Raw genomic sequence first — 23,218 nt, forward strand, 5'->3', positions numbered from 1 at the left:
GTTCCTGGAAAGGTCACTTGGGTAAACTAAGCCAAGCAGAGCAAAGCAGGAAACTCGATAAGAGCCACACACAGTTACATGTATACGTAGTACATACATATCAGGAAAACAACGTAACAACCAACCAGGATTGCCAACGCACACAGAATCCTTACAGGCAGGCAAATACGTACCAGCATTACCAACGACAAACTAAAGACTTTCACTGTTGTCTCACACGGAAGAAAAGACTGTTGGGAACAAGCATTATCATAAGCCTCTCACTGAGGTGCCATTCGTAAAGCTATACCATCAAATGTTTACCGTTGGAAACGGCGAAAAAGAAATGATTTCATTTGTGGAATTACTAATTGATAGTTTCGGAGAAGAATAAAGAAAAATTGGAAAGGAATGGATAAAGTATCATGTCGAAAGTGGTAAAGATGAAAAGTTAGTTTCTACTTTGGGTGAGTACTGCATATGGATTGTGAAACATAGCTAACACTGTTGCTGAAAAATGCTTTTATTACAAGCAATCACGATCATGTCCTTCACCAAAACGTCCACTTGTCAAAGAACACTAGAAGTAAAGTATTAAGTAGTTTAAAAAAAAAAGTATTTTAAGTATAACAATAAACTTAAAATATATATATTGAGTGATTGATATAGGATGACTATTGAAATCTGGCCATTTTGTATTATCATTTTCAGACCACGTGAAATAGGCTAGGTTTTATATTTTGTAGAAACTTACTCTTGGTAGGTATGATAATAAACTTTAAAAGGTATCCATTGAAGGTTCATTACATCACTTTTCTTCCGTTGAGATCTACGGAATAGTATATAAACCCTACCCTTTCATTCATTCATTTATTTAGTATGGTACTTTGACTTTAGGAAACTAGGGGTACAAGCTTAATAAGCACTGTATTACTAATATGTAATATAATACTCGGATGATAATGTGTCATGTGTGTATATTGCTACACCCATTGGGGGGTTGTAGTGAAAGATAAAAACACAAATTTTACTTCATGCAGTCAGAAGAATGAATTGTGAACTGTTCGCAATTACAAATGAGATGCCAATTAAATTGCGACGATAGATCTCAAACGTTGTTCTACTCAATAATTCTGAGTGTCAACTATTGTAGGCATAACGAAGAAATGGCGGAACACGATGGTAGCATTTCCTTGGGGTTAGTGGGGTGCTTGTGGGATTCCAATGGGTCGAAATTCGCAGTTACCATTTTTAGGCCAATGTCATCCATAATCCACAAGCTTCTATTCCTTAATTGTTTTCATTGTTTGTTTTCAAGCTCATTTTGGCTTCCATGTTGCCTACTGTAGTTTGGCCATGATTGGTTCGATGAAACAGTTAATATCAGAGTATCAATTGCGAGACCTCTGGTAGGGACCAACACGTTTATTTTATGCTATTTATTTATTTATGCTATAATTTTGCTGTATATATAGCGAAGATTTGTCTTTTTTCCTCGAAATTTCGACATTATGCCAAAATGTGATTGTGGAAACAATTTCGATCATTTGGTATCGATTGTACAGCTACAAACTCGACATTCTGCATTTTTCCTTTTCGATATACAATACCAAGTTCAAACAGTAGGACATTTTGTTTGGAACTTTCATTATTATATGTACAAGTGTTGACTAGTTTTACTCCAATATCCATTATATATTTGTAAAATTTCAATCTATAAAGTGTTACCATCCCAAGAGAGGGGAAGGGGAAGAGGCAGTGGGAGAAGGATGAATATTTGACAGGCACATGTACTGTGAAATCTTCAAAAGGTCCTGACTTATGAAACATGGTTCACTTCTATAGATAACTATCTTTCGAGGTGGCGAAGTTAGTTCACGAGGTAAACATGTGCTAAAATTTCACATTTCAATGATGTGATAGTTTTCTTCATCTGTTGTAACATTCCACAATCACAGTGTTATGTAATATTATATACTATTTTCCTTCGAGATCTCGTGAGAACCATTAGAACACAAATCAATGTCGGAACTGAACATTAAAGTTTCAATCTTTGGCCGAGGCAGGGAGTCTATGTGCTGTTGATGTCGTGTGTTTGTGGTTATGTAGGTGACACCTGTAGGCCGCTTATAAACACACGGTAACTTGTTCGTGGTGGATTACCTTCATACTTGGTAACTGGATCCGTCGTATTAAATTAAAGAACCTTGTTCTTTCCTGTGAAGTTAAAAGCTCATGAGAGGTCAACAGAGGTCAAAGTCTGAAAACTTTGTAAACACGATAACTCAAAGGGTACATCTTGGTTGAAATTTTCTACTTGGTATGTAGATCCAGCTTGGGGAGTACAAGAACCCTATTGGCATTGGTTGAGGTTGATTTCAGTTTAGTTTAGTTTTGCACTTTTGTAAAGGGGCTTAATATACTATAGGTCTTCAATAAACATACAGAAGGAAATCTGCTTCAAAGAGTTGATACTAAGATTGTGTTTGGGTATCAAAGACAATCAAGTTGCCTATATCAGTTTTCTCACTCTGAGCTTCAAGGAGGTCAAAAGGTTGTCTCAAGTGGTCCCAAAACTGGCCTTACAATGCTCTGTGATATATTCTGCAAGACTCTTGCTAAGGCAGAAAGTTTTGAAAGTATTTCACAGTGAATAAACAATGTCATGTAACTCATAAAAAACAGTTTTTCAAGAGGTAGTTGATGGCAGAGCTGACTTACTAGCTCAAAATTGGTGTCCATTTGCTCATATGTAGAATTTCTGTGCGTATATATTTGACATAGAAAAGACAATTCTTTGTTGATAGTGAAATATTTTGGAATAAAAATTATACAAGTGAATTTAATAGGTTAATGCCACATACAGTATGAGTGCTACAAATAACAAGTGGAAATCTCTCAATCCTTTCTGATTATCACTTTAAATCTTGAAAATTGTTATCTCACTTACTCTACATTAGTCAGATAGTCAAATAGGAATTTGAGAAAATTATATTTCAAGAATCACAAAGCCGACTGGCTTTCTGATCTCGTATTTTACAATTGATTCTTCTTTTCGCATATTTTGGGTCGTCATTAGTGAGTATTGACAAACAGTTGGATGATCATGTACCCAATAAAGAGATCCAATGATTGTTCTACTGCTCTGGGCTCGGATGGGAACAGCAGCATGAATTCACTTGTTTCCAACGATAGCACTGTAAGGATTAACAACAACCAGCATCACCATGGCAATCATATATCTTGGGATAGTGGTCAGGTTAGTATTTGATTCAGTATAACTTTACTTAGCTATTTACACATCTGTCTTTGCACGTATAGAAATGACTGCATCTCGAAAGAAGATTTTGATACCTATAGTATCATGAATCCCCCCCACCCTTCATCGTCCTAGCTAACATTCTCTCGTCGAGAGCCGAGAGCACCGAACCCTTAAAATGACCAATAAGAGAGCTATTCATTTCGCACATAAGTACTAACTTTCGTTAAATTCGAAGTGTACTGTAATCACATCAACGAAAATTGTGGTTCATGGCCAAACTTAGTAATATAGCAAACTATGCCCCTCGTCAAAGTTCAAAACAAGGAATTATGTTAGGAGTCTACTAAAATGAAATACATACATATTCATGTAAGGTATGGCATTCTTGATGTAAAAGAGCAACATTAATTAACCGGATTCATCATGCTGTTAACACAGTACAAGAGAAGCAAACCCACCCATTATCAAATATAGTATGGAAGAGATTATAATGATGAATAATTCCTTAAGTCAGCAAAGATATATACCCAGAGACGAGATTCTGACTGAATCATCATGCGTGTAAGGGACTACTATTTGCCATATTGCGACAAGGATGTGAAATCTCTTGTTTGGTCCCTGTCTTCCTGTTCTTATTGTTGATTCAATTGCCGGAGGCAGAATGAATCTTTGCAGTCATAATGTCGTATATATATATATATATATATATATAAATATATAGAGTAGGTTGGCGTCTATCTTGGCGCAGAGTGCTCTATGTCCATCGAGTTACAACTACTAGTGTTCCACTAGTCTCATCTAGTATCAACATATATAAATATATATATATATATATATATATATATATATATATATATATATATTTGTATAAGGAAACTTAATAGTATTGTTACAGGCATCGATGACAGTGTTAGGCAATGTTTACCACATGATACCTCGAACCATAGTCGATTGACCATAATTGCTGTTAGGTATAGTAGATATTCTAAAGTACCTCTATCACATAGGAAGGTGTTATGATGTCTGCATCACAGGATGATATTCGCTTCGCTTTGTTCAAGTTAAATTAGAAGTATTATTTCCTGAGTTAATTATTCAACAGGTACGCACCCCCATTTGCTATCAAGCGATCGCTGACATTGCATTAAAGAGACCCGATCAAATCGAATGGAACCCACAGCAACGGAAGATAACTATCCATAAGATGAGTTCATCATTTGAGATATCATTCAAGATGAGACCGGTAATGGAGGTAAGTCCAGATGGGTAATATGAACAACTGCATAGTTGCAAGGAAGGTCATGTGCACATACATTTATTGGGATGTGATGATATTCATCGAATAGGCTTCTCGGCCTTTTGGCTAAGATCATGTGTAGTATCTGTTCCCCTTCGAGGGGAATCGTGATACACACCTGACGATGAGCACACAGTCACAGTCTCGATGCAAGGGGACTGGGGTTGAGAGCGGATCAGTCGTTCGGTTGTTTGGTTTTATGTGACCAGGCTCTTTCCTTGGTGACTTTTCTTAAAAAGTATTAGTAATAGTTGACGTTTGATGTAAATCACAGGTGGTGATTAGCTCTCATTTTCCTCGTCCGAGTTAGGATATACAGGAATGATAATTCGGTTGAAATTGAAGTTCCTAAGGTTTACCTTGTCGGTATACTCCGTCTGTCGTTTTCAGCTGTAAAATTTGTTTCTGCAGTCTCAAGGTTTATATAGTAATTAACATTTCTATCCCAGTTTTTGTGTAGCGTTTTGACATATTCATTGCTAGGGCCTAATATCTGATCTTTATAGTCCCTGTCATCCGAATTGTTCATACAGTACCATCCTGTTCATTCGTAAGAAAAGGTAGACTGATTCCATGTTGAATTTTTTAAATAGTTTATGTATATACGTATTTGTTCTTCAGAGGCATATCTCAACGGTGTATGTTATTGTCAAGGTGGTGACGGAGGGTTCCCAAGCAGATAGGGCAAATCTTCTACGAGGTGACTTAGTCTTGTCATTAAACGGGCACCCGACACATTGTGTTGAGAACCATGTAGACCAGGTAATGTATTGCTCTCACAGCAATTACCATTGCATGTTATGATGAATTGATATGTCCTTCTAAGGCAGCGACATTAATATGTTAGTCCGAGGTTTTGCGCTATAGAGTTAAATTATACATTTTTGGATCCATTATGCTAACGGAAATCACATACCATGTTAGATATAAGTAGGTGAAGATTGGTTCCGTACGGAATGAATTTATTGCATTTTTCGGTTATTTGTTGCCGTTCTGTTTACTTTATAACCCTTGAACCCATATTTCACCCAGTATGGGGCTTCAATCCGTACGTTATCCATATTACTTCCTATACATTCCACAGGCCGTTAAAGAAGACGAAATAGAAAAACATATTTATAGCTCGGGTCGTGAGGATACAATGGTTCTCATAGTACAGAGCCCAATTGGTGTGAAGACTGATGTGAATGCAAACAGCTCATACCGTAAGGTCCATAATAATCAATCAATTAATAGAAATCATAGCTACATCAAATCAATATCAACCCTACAGAAACTGCCATATTCCAAGATAGTATTTTTAGGAGAAGACAGTACCTTACTCGCCAAACAGTTGTTTGGCGAAGAGGTCTTTGGACCTTCAACTGCCAGTCTGATGGACGAATCAAGTTTTCATGAAGGTAGAATAGTTTTACAAGGCAACGACACCATGGGAACCGAACCAAAATTTCGAAAACTTTCGCGAAGTTACAGGTCATGGTTAACGAACCTTCCAAATCTTGATCAGACATGCAACGGTAACAATAGCACTGCGTCAAGTATGTTTGTTGATATAATCGTAGCCAGTCATCGACAATCAGTACTGAGAGAAGCAACAACAAGTTTCTTTATGAGCGGGAACGAGGTATATGTGTATCAAGTTAGTGCTCTTCGAATGCAACAGGAAACCCAAATATGTTTAGACGATTTACAGTCTTCTTTGAACAAAATCAATAACCTCGCTGGTCACAAAGTTCCTATAATTTTGGCTGTTACAAGCAATGACTCTAACATGAAAGTTCAAGATTTCATCATTAATAACTTGAGACGGTTTATTGGTGACGTTGGCATCTCACAAATTGAAATATTTTCCAATGATGTTCCTTGTATCTTCGTAAACATGCAGCGAAGAGAAGAAGAACTCTCTTCGGAGAGTGAGTTCGATTCGCTTCTCCAAAATCCAAGTTATAAGTCAGAACATTCCACTGAAGAAGCCCACCACATGTTGAATCTCCGTTCGAAAATTTTGAAGCTACTTTGGGAGCGGAAATACCTTTCAGAAACATCAACAATCTTTCTGAAAAGTCTTGAATCCTTTTGGAAAATGGTTGATAGCCGCAGGGGTCATAAAGTTTTTCTTAAACGTGACATTCAAGATGTCCTTCAGTCTAAGTCAGAGACGAATCTTACGAGTTTCGTCCGTTTCCTTGCGTTACAGTCCGAGCTACTGCCAGGTGAGTTGGCATATTAGGTGCATTGTTATGATATTTGATATAAGTTTTGATAAGGGTTTGCTGGTGAGAGGTTTTACCTACATATGACGTCACGTATTTGTACCGTTACGTATATGTTGCTTATGACAGTGTTGTAATTCATGCTCTACAATGAAACTGGAATATACAAGTTGTGGTATAAAATTGTTTGGCAATATATCTATGTTTAGTGTCAATGTTAAGTGATTTGACTTTATGAATCCGTATGTATATTTGAATACCGATTACATTTGCTCTGAGGCAAGCTTGGTTTGACAAAAGGCCCAATGCATCTTATGAGTTTCATCCTGTCACTCCAAAGCAGCAAACGCAATGTCGCATAGTTGGCAAAGGACGGTGTTCATATTCATGTCGTCGTTGAATATTCATTGCACAGGAGTGTATATTTTAATATTTATTATAGTTTCATCCTTTTTACAGCTCGCCCTGGAAGTACTCCGGAGTTTTTCATACCACCGAAGGTCCTCCTTCGTCCCTTTCTGAAGTTGCTTCAACCACCAGCCACAGAGGAACAAGCTCTAACGCACTGGAAGATACTGTCAACCATAGGTATTGCATCAGCTAAAGGTCTGGGTGAAATATTCCACGAGTTTACACTGAGCAGTGTGCTTTGTTCTCTTCAACATCTTGACTTAATTTGGCCATTGAGCCGTGTTGCCATGGAAAGTAATGTTGATCTGAAAAGATTTTCTTTGTTCAAGGAGAAACTTTTCTTCTTGCCATTTGCTCTGAAACCTGCCCATGAATGCAAATGTATACAAGAAGGCGTTCACAGCTTGCTGATCACGTTCGAAGATCACATGCCCCCTGGGTTTTTAGAGCAGCTCATGTTCATATTGATGGAGAGGTTGACAGATGGTCCAGTAAGATGGAAAGCGTGTCATCGAGGATGTTTTGAAATCACAGTTGGAAATAACTGTGTTGCATCATTTAATGTAGAACTCGCATCAACCTCAATCCGGATTTACTGTTCGTAAGTGCCATTTGTATGCTGAATTAGTAAAATTGCCATTTCTTTTGCTTAGGTAAAATTAATTTCAAACAAGTTTATTATATATATATATATATATATATATATATATATATATATATATATATATATATATATATATATATATAGTGGCATTTTCTTCATGTGTTTAGAATATTCAAACTAAGCATGTTTGGTCGACATATAAGGAAGGTTGAAGTCATCTGAAAAGAAATCCCTTAATGAGATATATGCTCACATAACGTTATGTATCTCTGTAATTCTTCATATTACAAATATATTCAATTGTTGGAAAATAATACAAGTCGTCCTTGCTCTGTCAATGTTAGAACGTATAGTTGTGATTACGGATCTTATAAACAATTTGATTGTGAAGATATTTCATTCTCTAATTCCCTTGAAGGTTTCCGGGCATAAATCGACCAATGAAACTGATTGAGGCTATTCGCAAAAGCATTGAGGATATTGAGGTACATGGAGTACACAAGCCTATTCTGGGATTCGAGTGTCCTCTAAAGAGTACATGTCAGGTAAATGAGCATGGTAAACTTGTTGATTAATGGTTTTAAAGCTGGAGTACTGAAACTAAGATCAAATTTTGAATTGCAAAAGTTAGGGCTTCGTCTCATTGACTGAAAATGTAGAAGAAGATAGGGCATCGCTTGCTCCAAAACAAGTGAGTTAGAAATCGTTTCACCCTACCAAGCACTTCCTTTCAAGTGATTTAGGGATGGAATGATTAAAGTGATGTTATATTACTGGATGTTTTTAGGCAGACCTTTAGTCTTAATATGTCATTGTCCAAGAAATAGGAAACATTTAGCTACTAAATATGTTTTATTCATCTATTTCGGTTTTCTCTATGTGATTAGCAATTCAGTGCACAATGCTTGCGAAAATATTAAAAACTAACCGATGTTTCATAATTTTTGGCACTCAATCAAAACATGTTCTTTTAACTTCATACGAGCAACATAGAATGCTCGGAAGACATGTAACACCACTTGACTTTGACAAATTTATGTTGCTATTCATATTGCTATTTGAGGTCATAAAGGTTTGACGTTTTACCATTGAGTTTTGTGTTGCACTTGAAGAACTGACTCATTGTGCTAGACTTAGTAGTGCAGCCACTTCAAATGATTAGCCTCATATGTTTAAAGAGGCATTTGTTAAAGTTTAAACAGTTATAGAAATACAACAAGGGTCAACCGCAGTGGTTTCCAACAATCTAAATCTTATCACAATGAAATAGTTCAAACTATTTAACTTGGGTCATTGGTGACCTAACTATATGGACTAACTAAATGAATCAGTTTACCGTATGTTTGAGATGGAGAACAATGTATCTGGAACTTGAGTGTTTCCTATATTTTGTCGTACATTAGCGTCAACTAAGTGGACGGAGGCACATCATTGAACTTGATACTGACCGCAGTGAGACATTCATGTATTGTGGAAGTGAGCCACTACATGCACATCCTGTGGGTCAATTCTGGCTTTCTGAAATCGCGACAGAGGTAAGTAAGATCATCATTTTACCAGATGGTACCCAAATATTTATTCTTACAGTTACATGTATCATCTATTAACCAACGAATGTACTTCAAGTTCGGCTACAATCTGACTTAAGTTGTGTAGTTAATGCAATGTGAAGAGGTGTACATTTGACCCCATAACTTCATCAATATGGCGTATCTTTACACTATAAAATAACTACACAGCAAGTATGAGAAATATCAATCACTCCGTTGTTGATTTATCGCGGACCTCCGCAAGTGTCACAGACACGGACAAACATACACACATACACACCATACACACGTCAACTTGACTGCTTAAGTTCCTCGTCTTCCAGCAGGTAACCGATCATATCTGGCTATATGGAGAAGGATGCGAGGGACGGTGAGCGAGACGTGTTTGTGTCTTGCCTAGCTTTCAATAGTAGAAATATAGACGGAAACCTTGCTTATAGTATATTGATGTCCTACATTGTATGCACGAATTCTTGAACACATTTAGAAGAAATTCCAGAAAGTCAAATGGGCAATTTTCGCTTTTGACTTTTGCATGAGACCCGCAATTCTTTGGCTTATTGGCACATAGATGGCGGAGGCAACCTACAGTCAAATTTGAAACTCATATGAACAACATACATCAGCAAGTAAGACTTGCGTAGTATTGTTATCGTTATTATTATTATTATTATTGGTATTGTCATTGTTATTATTTATTTATTTATCGCCTAATTTGACTTGTGTGAAGGTGTGTTTCAGGAGCCGTCATTTAGAGTTTTTCCTTCTGTTGTGATCTTCACAGTGCTCTCCACTACCAAGTTCATCCTACTCCAAACCATGGGATTGTGTCAGAATGAATTTTTCTCGAATTGATTACTCGAAGATTCCCGCTCATCCTGACGAACTATCTAATCTCAGCCCTACAATTTACATGTGGTTGTGCGACAAACTAAACGTCTTGGATAAAAGTCGCCATCTGGACTGGAGAATGGTTGCGTGTAAGTTAAATAGTACTTCTGTATTGCTGCAGCAATTGGAATTCCACATTGATTGAACATATTTTATAATTATATCTCTGTCAATAAAAGCTACCTTTAACATCTCACAGTTGTAAAACGTTGAACTTACTGGTCATATAATTATATTTTTGTACATGTAGATTTTGTATAACGTACTGTCAAACTCTTCAAAGTGTTTTGAGATAGTGATTGGAAAAGTTAAATTCTTTTTTTTTTCAGCTGAACTTGGCTACAAACAGGATGACATGGATCAGTTTGACAGACCAGATCCTCGTGAGTGGAATCCATCGAATAAACTATTTCAAACGTGGATCTATTCTCGGAAATCCAGCATAAGTGGTTTGATATCTTTACTGAGAAAGATTGGAAGGGAAGACATGGCGTATGATTTTGAAAAAAGGCTCGGCGAAGCTCACTAGATAAAATAATCGTATATGGAATACATCAGGTACTGCACTTTTACGTAGTGGATATCTTATAAATTCATACTGACAAAGTACAGATCAAAAGCAACGATCAAATGTTTGAACATGGATTTCTGTAAAAAGTTAAAATGCCGAGTATTGTAATTTGAGCAGTCGTCTCAATCCATTAGCGAGTGATGCATGACGTAACCGAAGTCACACTGCCACCGGTCGTAAATCTCTACCAGGCATCTGAAATTAGCATTTTGAGTGGTTGAATGAAGCTCACACTCACTGCACAGATCATAAATGTACTAAAGAACCGACCTCTAGAGCAGCTCTGCATATCAACTCATTCCTAGTGACTATATGGCATATATATAGCCTATATGTATATATAAATATAAGAGCAGAGCAGAGCGGTAAGAGCAGAGCGGTAAGAGCAGAGCGGTAAGAGCAGAGCGGTAAGAGCAGAGCGGTAAGAGCAGAGCGGTAAGAGCAGAGCGGTAAGAGCAGAGCGGTAAGAGCAGAGCGGTAAGAGCAGAACGGTAAGAGCAGAGCGGTAAGAGCAGAGCGGTAAGAGCAGAGCGGTAAGAGCAGAACGGTGGGTGTGGCGGGGGTTGGATGGTAATCCTTCCTCACTAGTTTATTCCTGATTGTATAGATATTAGAAATAATTTGTAGGAAGTAATAATGACAGTTTATGTTGCTAGGTAGTTTGATGCAGAGACAATGTGTCTCATACTATGTTTTGCTTTTCTGCCCTTTTTTTTGATAATGAGATTTTTTTAAATATTTTAACTTCATGTTTTTTTCAAACTTGACAATATACATATCGATGTGGTGATAGCTATACCGTGAATGGTACACATTAAATCAGATGTAATTCAGACAAAAAGAAAACAAATCTTTCCAGAGATCAAGTATCGCTATTGATCAATACATCAATATCGATTAAATATATCGGCATTCTATCAATATGTATTTTTATGAGCGTCTGCACAAAAAAAGGAGGAGCACACTTTGGCTTGAAATAAGTGGTTAACTGTCAAAAGAATGAACTGGTTACCCAGTATACAATAAAAAGAACGTTAGCGCAGAAAGGAGTGGTGCAGCAATATAAATGGGTCTTCAAAGATGAGTCCAAATTCACCAAACCTAAAGGTTTGAGAATTGTTTATATTTGGCACTTCTATGGATGCCCGGATCTGACATTCTCGTGCTTTCCTTGTTCCTGTAGTCTACAAGATTTATTTTCAACTTCTATATTTGTGGGATTTCTCTATTTTGCGGTACCTTTTAGCGTCTACATTGGTCTAGTTACGCAATACGTGTGTATAAGTCGTCCTTGTGAGGGATCGTATGGGAAGGTTTGCCCCTTCTCCTTTGAGAGATTGTGGTAAAATGGAGGGTGCTAAGATACAAAAATAATGCTCCACTTTTTTTTTTAATGTTGAAGAATGTTCGGCTGTTTAGGTTTAGGCATAAACATGTTATATATTTTTGTACTGTACACTAGTCATGAGGTCGACAGGAAGCAATGTCTCATTCTCAATATCTTCCAAACATCATATCCCATAAATGCATTATGTGTGAGAAGAAGAATTCTTAACCTATTCTGTGAAGTTCAAAGGTCATTTGAGTGAACAGAGGTCAAAGTCTCAACATGTAAACGTAATAACTCAGAAAGTATAGCTCATATGTTTAGCTCTCCATTAGTGCAAGAACCTTGCTGATCACATGATTTCATTTAATGGTCAACAGTTAAAAGTCTTTTTTTTCTTCAAGTGTTACTGTTGGATGCCCACATACAAAGTGCCTGTTGGCATTGTGGTTGATATAATTACAACAGGTGTAGACTCAGACGCTTAGTAAGTATTATTTATGACATGTTCTTTGCAACAACAATCTTTAACTCATAAATATATGGGTGGGGCTTTCTGGGGAATTGTCAAAATACAGTTTGAAAAATTATATCTCAACAAACACAAGTTGAATCAATGTCATACTTAGTAGGTAGATGTCCTGTGATCAGCAGATTATTTGTGGTTCCCATGCCTTGAATATTAATGGATGGGCGGGTCTTAATGGGAACTTCGGTTCTTGCTGATATGGTGATGATAGCACAAAATAAGAACTTTTAAAGGACATTTCCAACTTTATGTCGTTAATATCCATCAAATTGCAAGAATTAGCTTTTAAACACGTCACGAACCAAATATTTCATGATTTTCATCCTTGACATATTAGGTTCGTCACACTACTTTCACAAAATCAACCATGTTGTTTTTTGTGCATATCATGAATATTAATCAGTGAACATAATATTCGTAATCAAATATATCTGAAATAGTATGTTTAATTAGCTTTATACATATGTACTTGGCTAATACAATGTAAGTACAGTCAGTATATATATATACAGTACATGCTTATGAGATCATAAAATATGACCTCATTAATATTCATGCATATATATCTGCTAAATAGACTTTGTCAACATGATAACTTATGCTTGGTACCTTCCTTGTCATGTTGCTTAATTAGTTAGATAGTCCCTCTTCATTTTGGTGTGCACAAGTTCATGAATATTAACATGTATGGCTTACAACACTGTGAGTATGCTTGGGCATCGAAACCACTGAACGTTTTCGTTATCAGGTTCAATTGTTTTTCAAATTGCCGTTTAAGTTTCCTTTTAACATAACTGCTTAGATAAAAGTGTATGTAGACATACGATTAGTATAGCAAGGAACAAATATTTTACGAAGAACATAGAAATAGTTATTAGATTTTATAGAAAATGATATACTTTATATTTCTTCTTACATTTTTTATCTTTTATCATCAAATATATGAATATATCCTAAATTCTTTGTCAAAATGGTGTTCTACTCAAGTAAAGGTTCGAAATTGAGTAATGTGATTTGGCCAGTCACATTGCAGTTGTATTTGGCTTGTCACTGTGTGACATTTGATTTTGACTGCAGCTGACTTTTCGCTGCATCGTAACAATCTCGAAAAAGATTGCCTGTTCTTGTTAGTCTTCGGTTTTTATATAATTCAAATAGACAACCATTTAATGCATTTACGTACTTGAAATTATTTCTCTCATAGCTTTTGCGTATTGTTTCTAGCAAATTTGTTATCTTAAAGTAATGTAAAAAAGTTTTTTTTACGGTTTTGTTTTTTGTTTTTGGTGCGTTTACTTCTGCAATTTCTGATATAACCATTATGTGCATCATTCTTAGACAAGTAAATCTATAAAACTGTTCTCTATCAGCGTCTGCTGTATATTATGTAATTGGTGGCAACTTTGGGACATACATGTACGGCCAGTCCCAGTCACTGATTCAAATGTATTACTGTAATCGCATATACAAAACATAATAATAAGCAGTTATTTTTACGACGCTTAAGCGGCCACAAATGTGGGAGAAGCCCGCAAGGGCTTATGGATTACAACTTACACGTCGGGTGGCTTCCAATTCAACATTTTAACTCAACTTTGGAATCTTTTCAATTAAGAAAGTCATTTCAGATGGGAAAACCGTAAATTGCTCTTGGATGAAAAACCCACCTCACTATGACCCGGCCAAACAAAACATCACTTAGCATACAGAACTATTGAGTCTAACCATTGCTTGGCAGCAATGGTTAGACGTCACGCAGAAGTACCCTATTTCTGACATCAGATGTTGAAGACCCAAAACTACCCTCTTGTCGAGTCTTCGAAAAGTTTTCATATTGGTATTTATCAAGTGCCCTCTGTTGAAAGATTAAGAAAATGTAATTAAAAAGTGTTCTTTTGTGAGAATAGTTTGTTAAGAAACATTTAATCGTTTTGTAGCAAAAGAAAAAGAAAAAAATCAAATACTGGATTTTGTTGTGCAGAATGCCACAGAGGATAAAAAATTATGGGGAAGTTTATGAGAGGATTTTCTAGTTTGCTCTTTAGAATCAAAGTCGCACATCCCACCGCTCCTTCGACCCCCCCCCCCCCTCCTCCGAACCCATATTTAACCAGTTTCGCTGCCTTTACAGTGACTTGCAGAGGTCAGATTCTCAATCATTTCAACTTTGAACCCTATGGGAACTCTGCCTCTTTTGAAAATTCATTCCAAAATGGTAATCGACGGATCTGAAGCTTATTTTGCAGCTGGCATCTGTCGGCCAAATCGATTGACTTCCTATTTGAATTATTGATAACCGTTGATATTTAAACACTCTGGCTTTACCCGGTGACAGTATTTTGCCACGTTGTTGTGAGAAGCAAATTACTCACTCCAAAGCATTGCGCTCTTGACCAGGCAGGAGAAGCATTCACGCGAATAACGAAAACTTCTCCCGAATCGATGTTTAATAGACTCATAGGAAGTCAGTGAAATCGAAAAAAACAAATAGAACCGATCATTAGCTCAAGGATTATTCCACTAACCGTCAAAGCAGACTGGGGAAAAATGTGGGGAATTTTGGGATTCTAATTAACTTCCGTTACTAGGAACTTGTCTATACTTAACCCAGTACGATAAGAGATCAATGACAATAAGCTTTCCGTACAGCTAACACCTGGACATTTCGTGAACAAAAGAATTGAAGCAGACAGGTTACATAGGTTAATGTTGAAACGAAAGTACTATGTCATCAACAGAGGTTCCAGTAATGTATATGAGAGAACACAGTTACTATGTAAATCTTAAAGTTTTGTACCAAAGTAAAAACTGGATCGTGCTATGAATCGGTAGCATTTGCTATTAGGATTACAGTGAGAACTGAGGATATTGTTACGTTGGGGGTGCTCCGGCTCAATTATTTCAGGGCTCAATTATTAAATACATAGAACAGCAGATAAAAGAGAACTCCAGACATAGATATCATTGTAGAAAGTCAACTTTATTTCTTCTGAGATAATATGTTTGCTGGAGTGCAGATCCAGAATAGTGTATCTGAACTGCACTCTCTGAAGTACGGAATGCTAGTCTTTTTTCATTCTAAAAACTACAGAATCTAAGTCATTATAACCTCCTGTGAAGGGGCAATAACCTCTCTGTGACATAGGTCACAGTCACAGACTCTTTTACTTATAATTACTAAGGCACACAGAAGAGGGCTATCACTAACCACATTTTTATATACATGAGATGCAACAGGTTGCCATCCAGGGGCGTAGCGAGCGGGGGGTGTGGGGGGTGTCACACCCCCCCAATAATTTGGTCGCTGTCGGCAAATTTTGGGTCTGTCGGCAAAAAGAGAAAAGGTGAAGAGAGCGGAAGGAGAACGGGAGCTTCTTCCGTGCCAAATTTGACTTAAAATATGCACCAGATTGCATCTAAGGACGTTTCAAAACTAAAAAATTTCCAAAGGGGAGGGGTAGACCCCCTACCCTTAGACCCCTGCCCCATTTCAGTCACCACTTCCAGATCCGTCGGCAAATCAAATTTGACTTAAGATATGCACCAGATTGCATCTAAGGACGTTTCAAACTAAAAATTTTACAAAGGGGAGGGGGACACCCCCTCCCCTTAGACCCCTCCCCCATTTCAGTCACCACTTCCAGACCCGTCGGCAAGTCAAATTTGACTTAAAATATACACCAGATTGCATCTAAGGACGTTTCAAAACTAAAAATTTTCAAAAGGGGAGGGGGCACCCCCTCCCCTTAGACCCCTCCCCCATTTCAGTCACCACTTCCAGATCCGTCGGCAAATCAAGTTTGACTTAAAATATGCACCAGATTGCATCTAAGGACGTTTCAAAACTAAAAAATTGCCAAAGGGGAGGGGGACACCCCCTCCCCTTAGACCCCCTCCCCCATTTCAGTCACCACTTCCAGATCCGTCGGCAAATCAAATTCTCCACACTCCCCCAACAAAAACCCCTTCGCTACGCCCCTGTTGCCATCTGTTATTAAGCATGAAGATATCATGGAATTAAGACAAACGGGGCTTGTACGACTGTGATGTGTGTGACGGGTGACTAAACTCGGGAACAGGAATAAAGTAGTTACTCCTACAAAAAAGAGGATTTGGAGCACATGTCTTAAAGTGATAGGATGGGGATATAACTTCATACTACATTTCAATATGTGTCATTCCTAAAATCCAGTTGTTTGGAATTTGTTGGGATTTACACATATCCTCGGTTCTTATTTTAATCCTATAGTAGCACATGCTACCAATTTATCAGATTTGTCAGCACAATTCAGTATTTACTGTGGTACAAAGGTTTAAGATTTACAGTAGTTACTGTAATCTCTGTGTTAATCAGCTGTAACAGTGCAGTAGGCTAAGCATAGTGGCGAGAACGATATATCGTTATTGTACTTGCGACCATAGCTGCAGAACTTCCTCCTCCTTTCCCTGTCATCCCTGAGGGACCTAACTATTGATACTTATGTAATTCCACTAGTACATAACCAGTGGAACCCGATAAACCTCCTCGTCCTTCCCTTCCATCCCGAGGGACCTAACTATTGATATTTATGTTATACCCCTAGTACATAACCAGTGGAACCCGATACACCTCCCCGTCCTTCCCCTGCTATCCCTGAGGGACCTAACTATTGATACTTATGTAATTCTACTAGTATATAACCAATGGAACCCGATAAACCTCCCCGTCCTTCCCTGCCATCCCCGAGGGACCTAACTATTGATACTTATGTAATACCACCAGTACATAACCAGTGGAACCCGATAAACCTCCCCGTCCTTCCCTTCCATCCCTGAGGGACCTAACTATTGATACTTATGTAATACTACTAGTACATAACCAGTGGAACCCGATAAACCTGCCCGTCCTGCCCTTCCATCCCGAGGGACCTAACTATTGATATTTATGTTATACCACTAGTACATAACCAGTGGAACCCGATAAACCTCCTCGTCCTTTCCCTGCCATCCCGAGGGACCTAACTATTGATACTTATGTAATTCCACTAGGTCATAACCAGTGGAACCCGATAAACCTCCCTGTCCTTCCCTGCCAGCCCTGAGGGACCTAACTATTGATACTTATGTAATACCACTAGTACATAACCAGTGGAACCTGGATCAGACCTAAATAGTGCAATTTGTGCTATGCTGTTACATTTGTCGCATATAGAACTAAATCTGCACTGAGAGCACCAAGATGTATGCTAGGTATACCCAGATCCAATAATATAATATAAAGGAAAACCCTCCCATAAGATATACAATATTATTTCATAAATTTACAAATGATTCGATTTTTTATCAAAATTTGTAGCAGAAAATCTATAAGTCAATATCTATCTCGTGAACTAAGTTGAACGTTTAATTCACGCTTTTGTGACATTTCGTCGCGACTTCTGTAACTCCGTTTTTATTGATCTTCCAAACACCTATACAAATCGACTACAAACATTTCAAACTGGGCTGCTAAACTGCTGTTTGAGCAATCAAAATGCACCCACCATACCCCCTTCTTAGATCGTTGCACTGTTTACCAATTGAACAAGGATACGACTTTAGTACATGGCTGCATCTACGGTTTCTAACCAAAATATCTCAAATCAAATACCAAAATATCTGTGAAATTATATCCATTAAGCAATTCAAACGCAATACCCATCTAATTTTGTTATTTTACTGTTCCTCAAACTGTTGGTCTTACTTATAATAAGCATGATTTTGTATCTCTGGTCCAGTGTCATGGAATTCCCTTCCCAATTATGTAAAAATCATACCCGATAAATCAGTGTTCATTGCTAAGCTGAAAACGTTCCTCTTCACGAGGTACTTCGGCTGATTTTGTTTTAGAGTTTGTTTTGGTTTTGATGTTATATTTACGGCGCTTTTGAAAAGTTTTGTTTATATATTGTTTGGTATTATTATTATCATATAATATGCACATGGGCGGGCCCCATATGGGTTTAACGGAAATTAGAAAAGGGTTTATTATTGCTGGGTAACTCGGGGATGACTGATTGGGTCCCTTGTGGGTGTTTCCATGAAATTTGTATGGATTAACCAAGGGATGCCCAGATTTGTTTTATGTGTATATAATATGGGTTTTACATCGCCAATTAATGAGAACAAAACATGTAATATCCATACGCAGGCCTTGCATGAGTTTCAAATAGGGGGAAATTCAAACGGCCATATATTAGGGTTTGTTTCAATATTACTAGCCAAATGTCCTATTAATGTGGATTGCATATATGATACAAATGGCTAGATTAATGTGCGATAAATCTCGGATGAATGTGGGGCCCCGGTGTGGACTTTAACATGGGCAAATTAATGATAAACAGAGGGATGTCCAGTTGTGTTCCATGTGGGTAAACAATATGCAGCACATATAGGCAATTAATGTAAGTATACCACATGTATTTTTATGGATACTAAAGGTTAACATAAGGGGTTTCTATTATTGGCTGTTTCATCTTTTGTGTAACTTGTTTTAAATGGTTAAACCCAGCTATTGTTAAACATTCAACATTGCAACATTCATATCGCTCACCTATGCAGCATAGTACGCACATCCATGAGTAATTGCTTATAATGTTCAGGAAGTATACATGTTGACATCCTGACAATGGAATTGTCACAACGGATCATTACACCTACTCAGTTTATAATGCAGTTTTGCGGTGCTGGAAGTATCGTTATTGGTTCCGATAAGCAAGAACATATACCAATCATGGCGTGTGTGTATGTAATTGTGTGCGTTTACGTGTGTGTATATATTATTCTCGTGAGCAGGAAATCTCAGTAATGACATGTTAGATCAATGTCCTACATACATAGGAGATATACTTAGGTTACATGGTGGATATATACTAACATGGTAGATGTGCCATGTTGAGTGTATGTGCTCGATTTACTTCTGGTTCCCATATCATGAACGGTTTTAGCTATACGTTATGTCCAACTCAATTGTCAAATGTCTTCACAATATTACGTCCAGTCAGCTTTATACTGCATTTGATATGGCTGTTTCCAATAAATGATAAATTATATTCAATTATAGATATCAGTATAATATTTGACCATATTGGGCCCATTATGGGTCACGGAAAGAAAACTGTGTAGGCTTCATTTGGGGTTTCCCAAGTTGGTGTTAAAGTGCTTTGCCCAGATATGGGTTGCCTACTTCAGATCTATACTAGCTGAACTAATAAAACAGAAAAAGCCCGCATGATTACATCGTTATCATCATCATCCCAAGAGAGGTTGCACATACGAGATATTTTTGAACAATTGAAAGTCCTTGGATGTGATCTGGTGCAATGTTTTGCCAGTTCATCATTATCATACGATATCATATTATCAACAAATTTTGTTTCCTGTTTGAATTCTTTTACATGTTCTTTTACATATTTTATCAGAAAGACAAACACAGTGATCTTTTACAATTTTTCCAGTAGGATGATTCTTGTTTATTGTCCAATGTCTGGACTTTAATACATTTGACGAACTTAACTGATGGACAATATAAACTTTTATATTTTGTAAGACAGCTAGATGTGCAGTGGCCTAAAAACAAATATCGTTATCGCAGTGTATTTGAAATGTAATAATTATTTATAGGAAGCGTATCACATACGATTGCTAGCTTAGCTTCATAACATGCTGTCCGTGCAAACAACTTAGGACGAATAATAAAAAAGATGAGAATGAACGTTGTCGACTTCGTTGTGCATACGGTTCGTGACACTCCATCGAGTGCGGTTAGGTAGGCAATATATACGCAGTGGCCAACTGTAGGCTTGTAATTGGCTATAGGCTAAATTTAGCTAATTGCATCTGCCAAATTAAATAAGTAGCTGTATCAGTAGGCCTGAATGTTACTACGATTATAATAGAGTTAACGGAGCTGACGAGTATTCGAGATCAAAAGAGCAATGACAAAATACCATGCTAAGAAAACAGTTTTTAACATTTTTTCGACACTGAAAGGGGGGAGGGCAGTTGCTCCCCGTGCCCCCCCTGGCTACGTCCCTGGTCCTTGGGTAATTAACTCAATCTTCATCGCTTCTCTTTTTCCAGGTGAATTAATGGGGACCTACGAGGTTACTTTTAAATACAGTTGCATACGCCGGTTTGTGGATGCACCAAATGGGGAAGACCCCCATGGGATACGTAGTGCCCTTTGAGGAATTTGTTTGTTTTGAACACTTGAATCTGTGGGCGTGACAATTAAGACCTTGCCTTAATTATATACTGGAAACCTTATATTTTCAATTTGTTAACCTTGCTTCCATTTGGTTCAGGTACAAATAATTCCCCAAGAATCTGTTGCTACTGCATGCCAGCAAGTCAATCAGGGACATTTCACTATCTGAATTTAGGACTAAACCCAATCGCATTTATTAGAATGGGCGGGATCCCCCATGGGATATGGATCTGGAGTTTCAAGCTATAATTTAAAAACTTCTCCGAGTACTCAGAGCATGGAACTTGCAATGCTCACCGAGCGAGATCTATTTAATGATGAAACAATACCTGAATGCTGCTGATTTGCGAGAACTGCAAAACTACGTGCCATAACGTAGGCAAAAATCAAAACTGACTTCCTTATTACCAGTTCAGTATTTTTTATTAAAACTTTCATGAGACAGTTGGTTCAGAAAAAGTGTTGTTTTGAGTATTGTATTGTTGAATAGTCAGAGGTGCTAATCGTTACTCAGTCAACTCTGGGGTGGTAATGTCTTCTGAATTCCCCAACTGATTTAGGTTTGGATGTGATCCATTATGGATGGCCAGATGCGGACCTACGATTTCTTTAAGAGAGGGTGCGATCCCCGGGTTTGCTAAAGTCGACTCCCATACATGTAGAGGGGAAGTGCTGGGGTTCGTTACAGAAAACTTCAAGACGTCGAATGATACATGACGCATATGTAGACTATTAATTAGGTTTGTAATTCTGTCTAAGCATAAGGTTGTGCTTTAGAATTCTGTGTGTGGTTGAAAGGGGTTTTAAACTCCCACAACCTCTGCATACGGGCTCCTGAAGAGGTCCTGTCCACTTTACTCTAAGGAACATCGACTAATACCCGTGGAGGTAGAGACTGAACGGATGAATGTCTTTGCTGCATCAAATTGTTTGTCAAGGACGGTGTGGTATCCATTCATTTATTCATTTATTTATTTGTTTCATCAATTGTTGAGGACAAAGAGTAAGTATGAAAAGAACAGTTTATATGTAAAAGTGAATGGAATTAAACTAAGAACCCTTAATGGCTTTAACAAATAGAATACTTCCTGAATGAAAAAAACACAAAAGAAATGGTTAACAGAACTGTAGAGCAAACATTCTTGCCATTATAGTCGTGTCTGTCTATTGTTTGTCCTCCCAACTGTCCCTCCCTTCCGTTGTAGATCAGTATTATCCAGAATGTTTTATAAAAAGTGCCATCACTACACTGGCTGCGTAGAAAACGTCGATTCTGGGCTTGACTGGCTTGTCGTCTCTACAAAAATAAAGATAAACATGAAGTTTTACTTACTTTGGAAAGATGTACTTAAATTCATTAAAATGATGCATCGACTAACACAAGATTGAAACGAAGTCTGCAACAACGTGTTCGATAGGTAGTATATGCAAGTTTAAGCGTACTGCAAACAAATATCCAGTCGCTCGATCAACCAACCAACCAACAAAAGCAGAGAGAAAAACTGAAGACGAAAGATTCAAATATTAAACTGTGATATATCAATTCCAAGCTCAACATATTTCCTTTTATTTCTTTGATATACAATTCCGAAATAACTGCATCAATCACAAGTCACAATATTGATTTAGTACCATCAGTTATGAATATGTATCAAACTAATTTGTCCAAATTGTTTCAGAAATGTTGCTATTATGTAATTGATCAGAATTCGAACAGAAGGGGCAAAAGGTACCAAGTCTGTAGTTATGTAGTCCAGAACACGTACCACCGAAGTGATACTCAATGGATTTCTTCATAAAAAGAAACTAAGAAGGAAAAACCCTTTCTTCCCCCACCCCCACCTGGATCCAACTATTGAACACAAGACAGTAATGGTTTCTGCAAAGGTCAAAGGTTATTTCAAGTCAACTGAGGTTAATGTCTGAAAACCTTGTAAACACTTCAGAAGGTAACGCATTGATGAATAGTATACAAGGTATGTGGATTCACCTTATTGACTCAAGAAGCATATTGTTTCATGCTGAGGTCAAAGGTCAAGATTCAGAAATCCTTGCAAACTCTGTAACTGCCATAGAAATTGAACAAGGAAGAATGCTGACACAGTGTATCGCCGTGTGTTTATGCAGCGAAGCCTTGAAAAAAGTGAGGGCGCATTTCGCTGTGCAGCAAAACGCCAGACCATATGTACTTCTTCATACGTACATTGTGCATTCGACTTTGAAATTGAATTAGATTTTACCAGTTTTTTTGAAAGAGTGTACTTTTCTCAAGAGGAACATGTTATGGCGACCATATTGGTTAAGTACTATACTCCTGACTTAAGAACCATATTTGAAAACATTTTTTGGTTTGTATT

At 37.5% G+C, this 23,218-nt stretch overlaps 2 protein-coding genes across 5 annotated transcripts in view; one reads left to right on the top strand and one right to left on the bottom strand.

The window, feature by feature from the left end:
• On the top strand, positions 1-13,808 carry LOC139961495 (uncharacterized). 2 transcript variants are annotated; one of them, XM_071960692.1, is made up of 11 exons: positions 1-446; positions 1,298-1,388; positions 3,059-3,238; positions 4,344-4,493; positions 5,160-5,300; positions 5,623-6,751; positions 7,211-7,763; positions 8,185-8,311; positions 9,170-9,301; positions 10,101-10,296; positions 10,537-13,808. In XM_071960692.1, exons 3-11 carry the CDS (start codon positions 3,080-3,082, stop codon positions 10,734-10,736), a joined length of 2,787 nt encoding a protein of 928 aa, XP_071816793.1. In that variant the 5' UTR covers positions 1-446; positions 1,298-1,388; positions 3,059-3,079; the 3' UTR covers positions 10,737-13,808. The 2 variants fall into 2 exon arrangements, with proteins under 2 accessions (XP_071816793.1, XP_071816792.1); XM_071960691.1 differs by lacking the exon at positions 1,298-1,388.
• Positions 11,090-23,218, bottom strand: part of LOC139961499 (uncharacterized) — a 24,291-nt gene continuing 12,162 nt past the window's right edge. For all 3 annotated transcript variants that reach the window (XM_071960700.1, XM_071960698.1, XM_071960699.1), the window contains exon 7: positions 11,090-22,158. The gene's annotated coding sequence lies outside the window, so the exon portion shown is untranslated. The remainder of the gene's footprint in view (positions 22,159-23,218) is intronic.

Source organism: Apostichopus japonicus, chromosome 20 (genome assembly GCF_037975245.1).
Source record: "Apostichopus japonicus isolate 1M-3 chromosome 20, ASM3797524v1, whole genome shotgun sequence".
In the NCBI taxonomy this organism is placed as follows: domain Eukaryota; kingdom Metazoa; phylum Echinodermata; class Holothuroidea; order Aspidochirotida; family Stichopodidae; genus Apostichopus; species Apostichopus japonicus.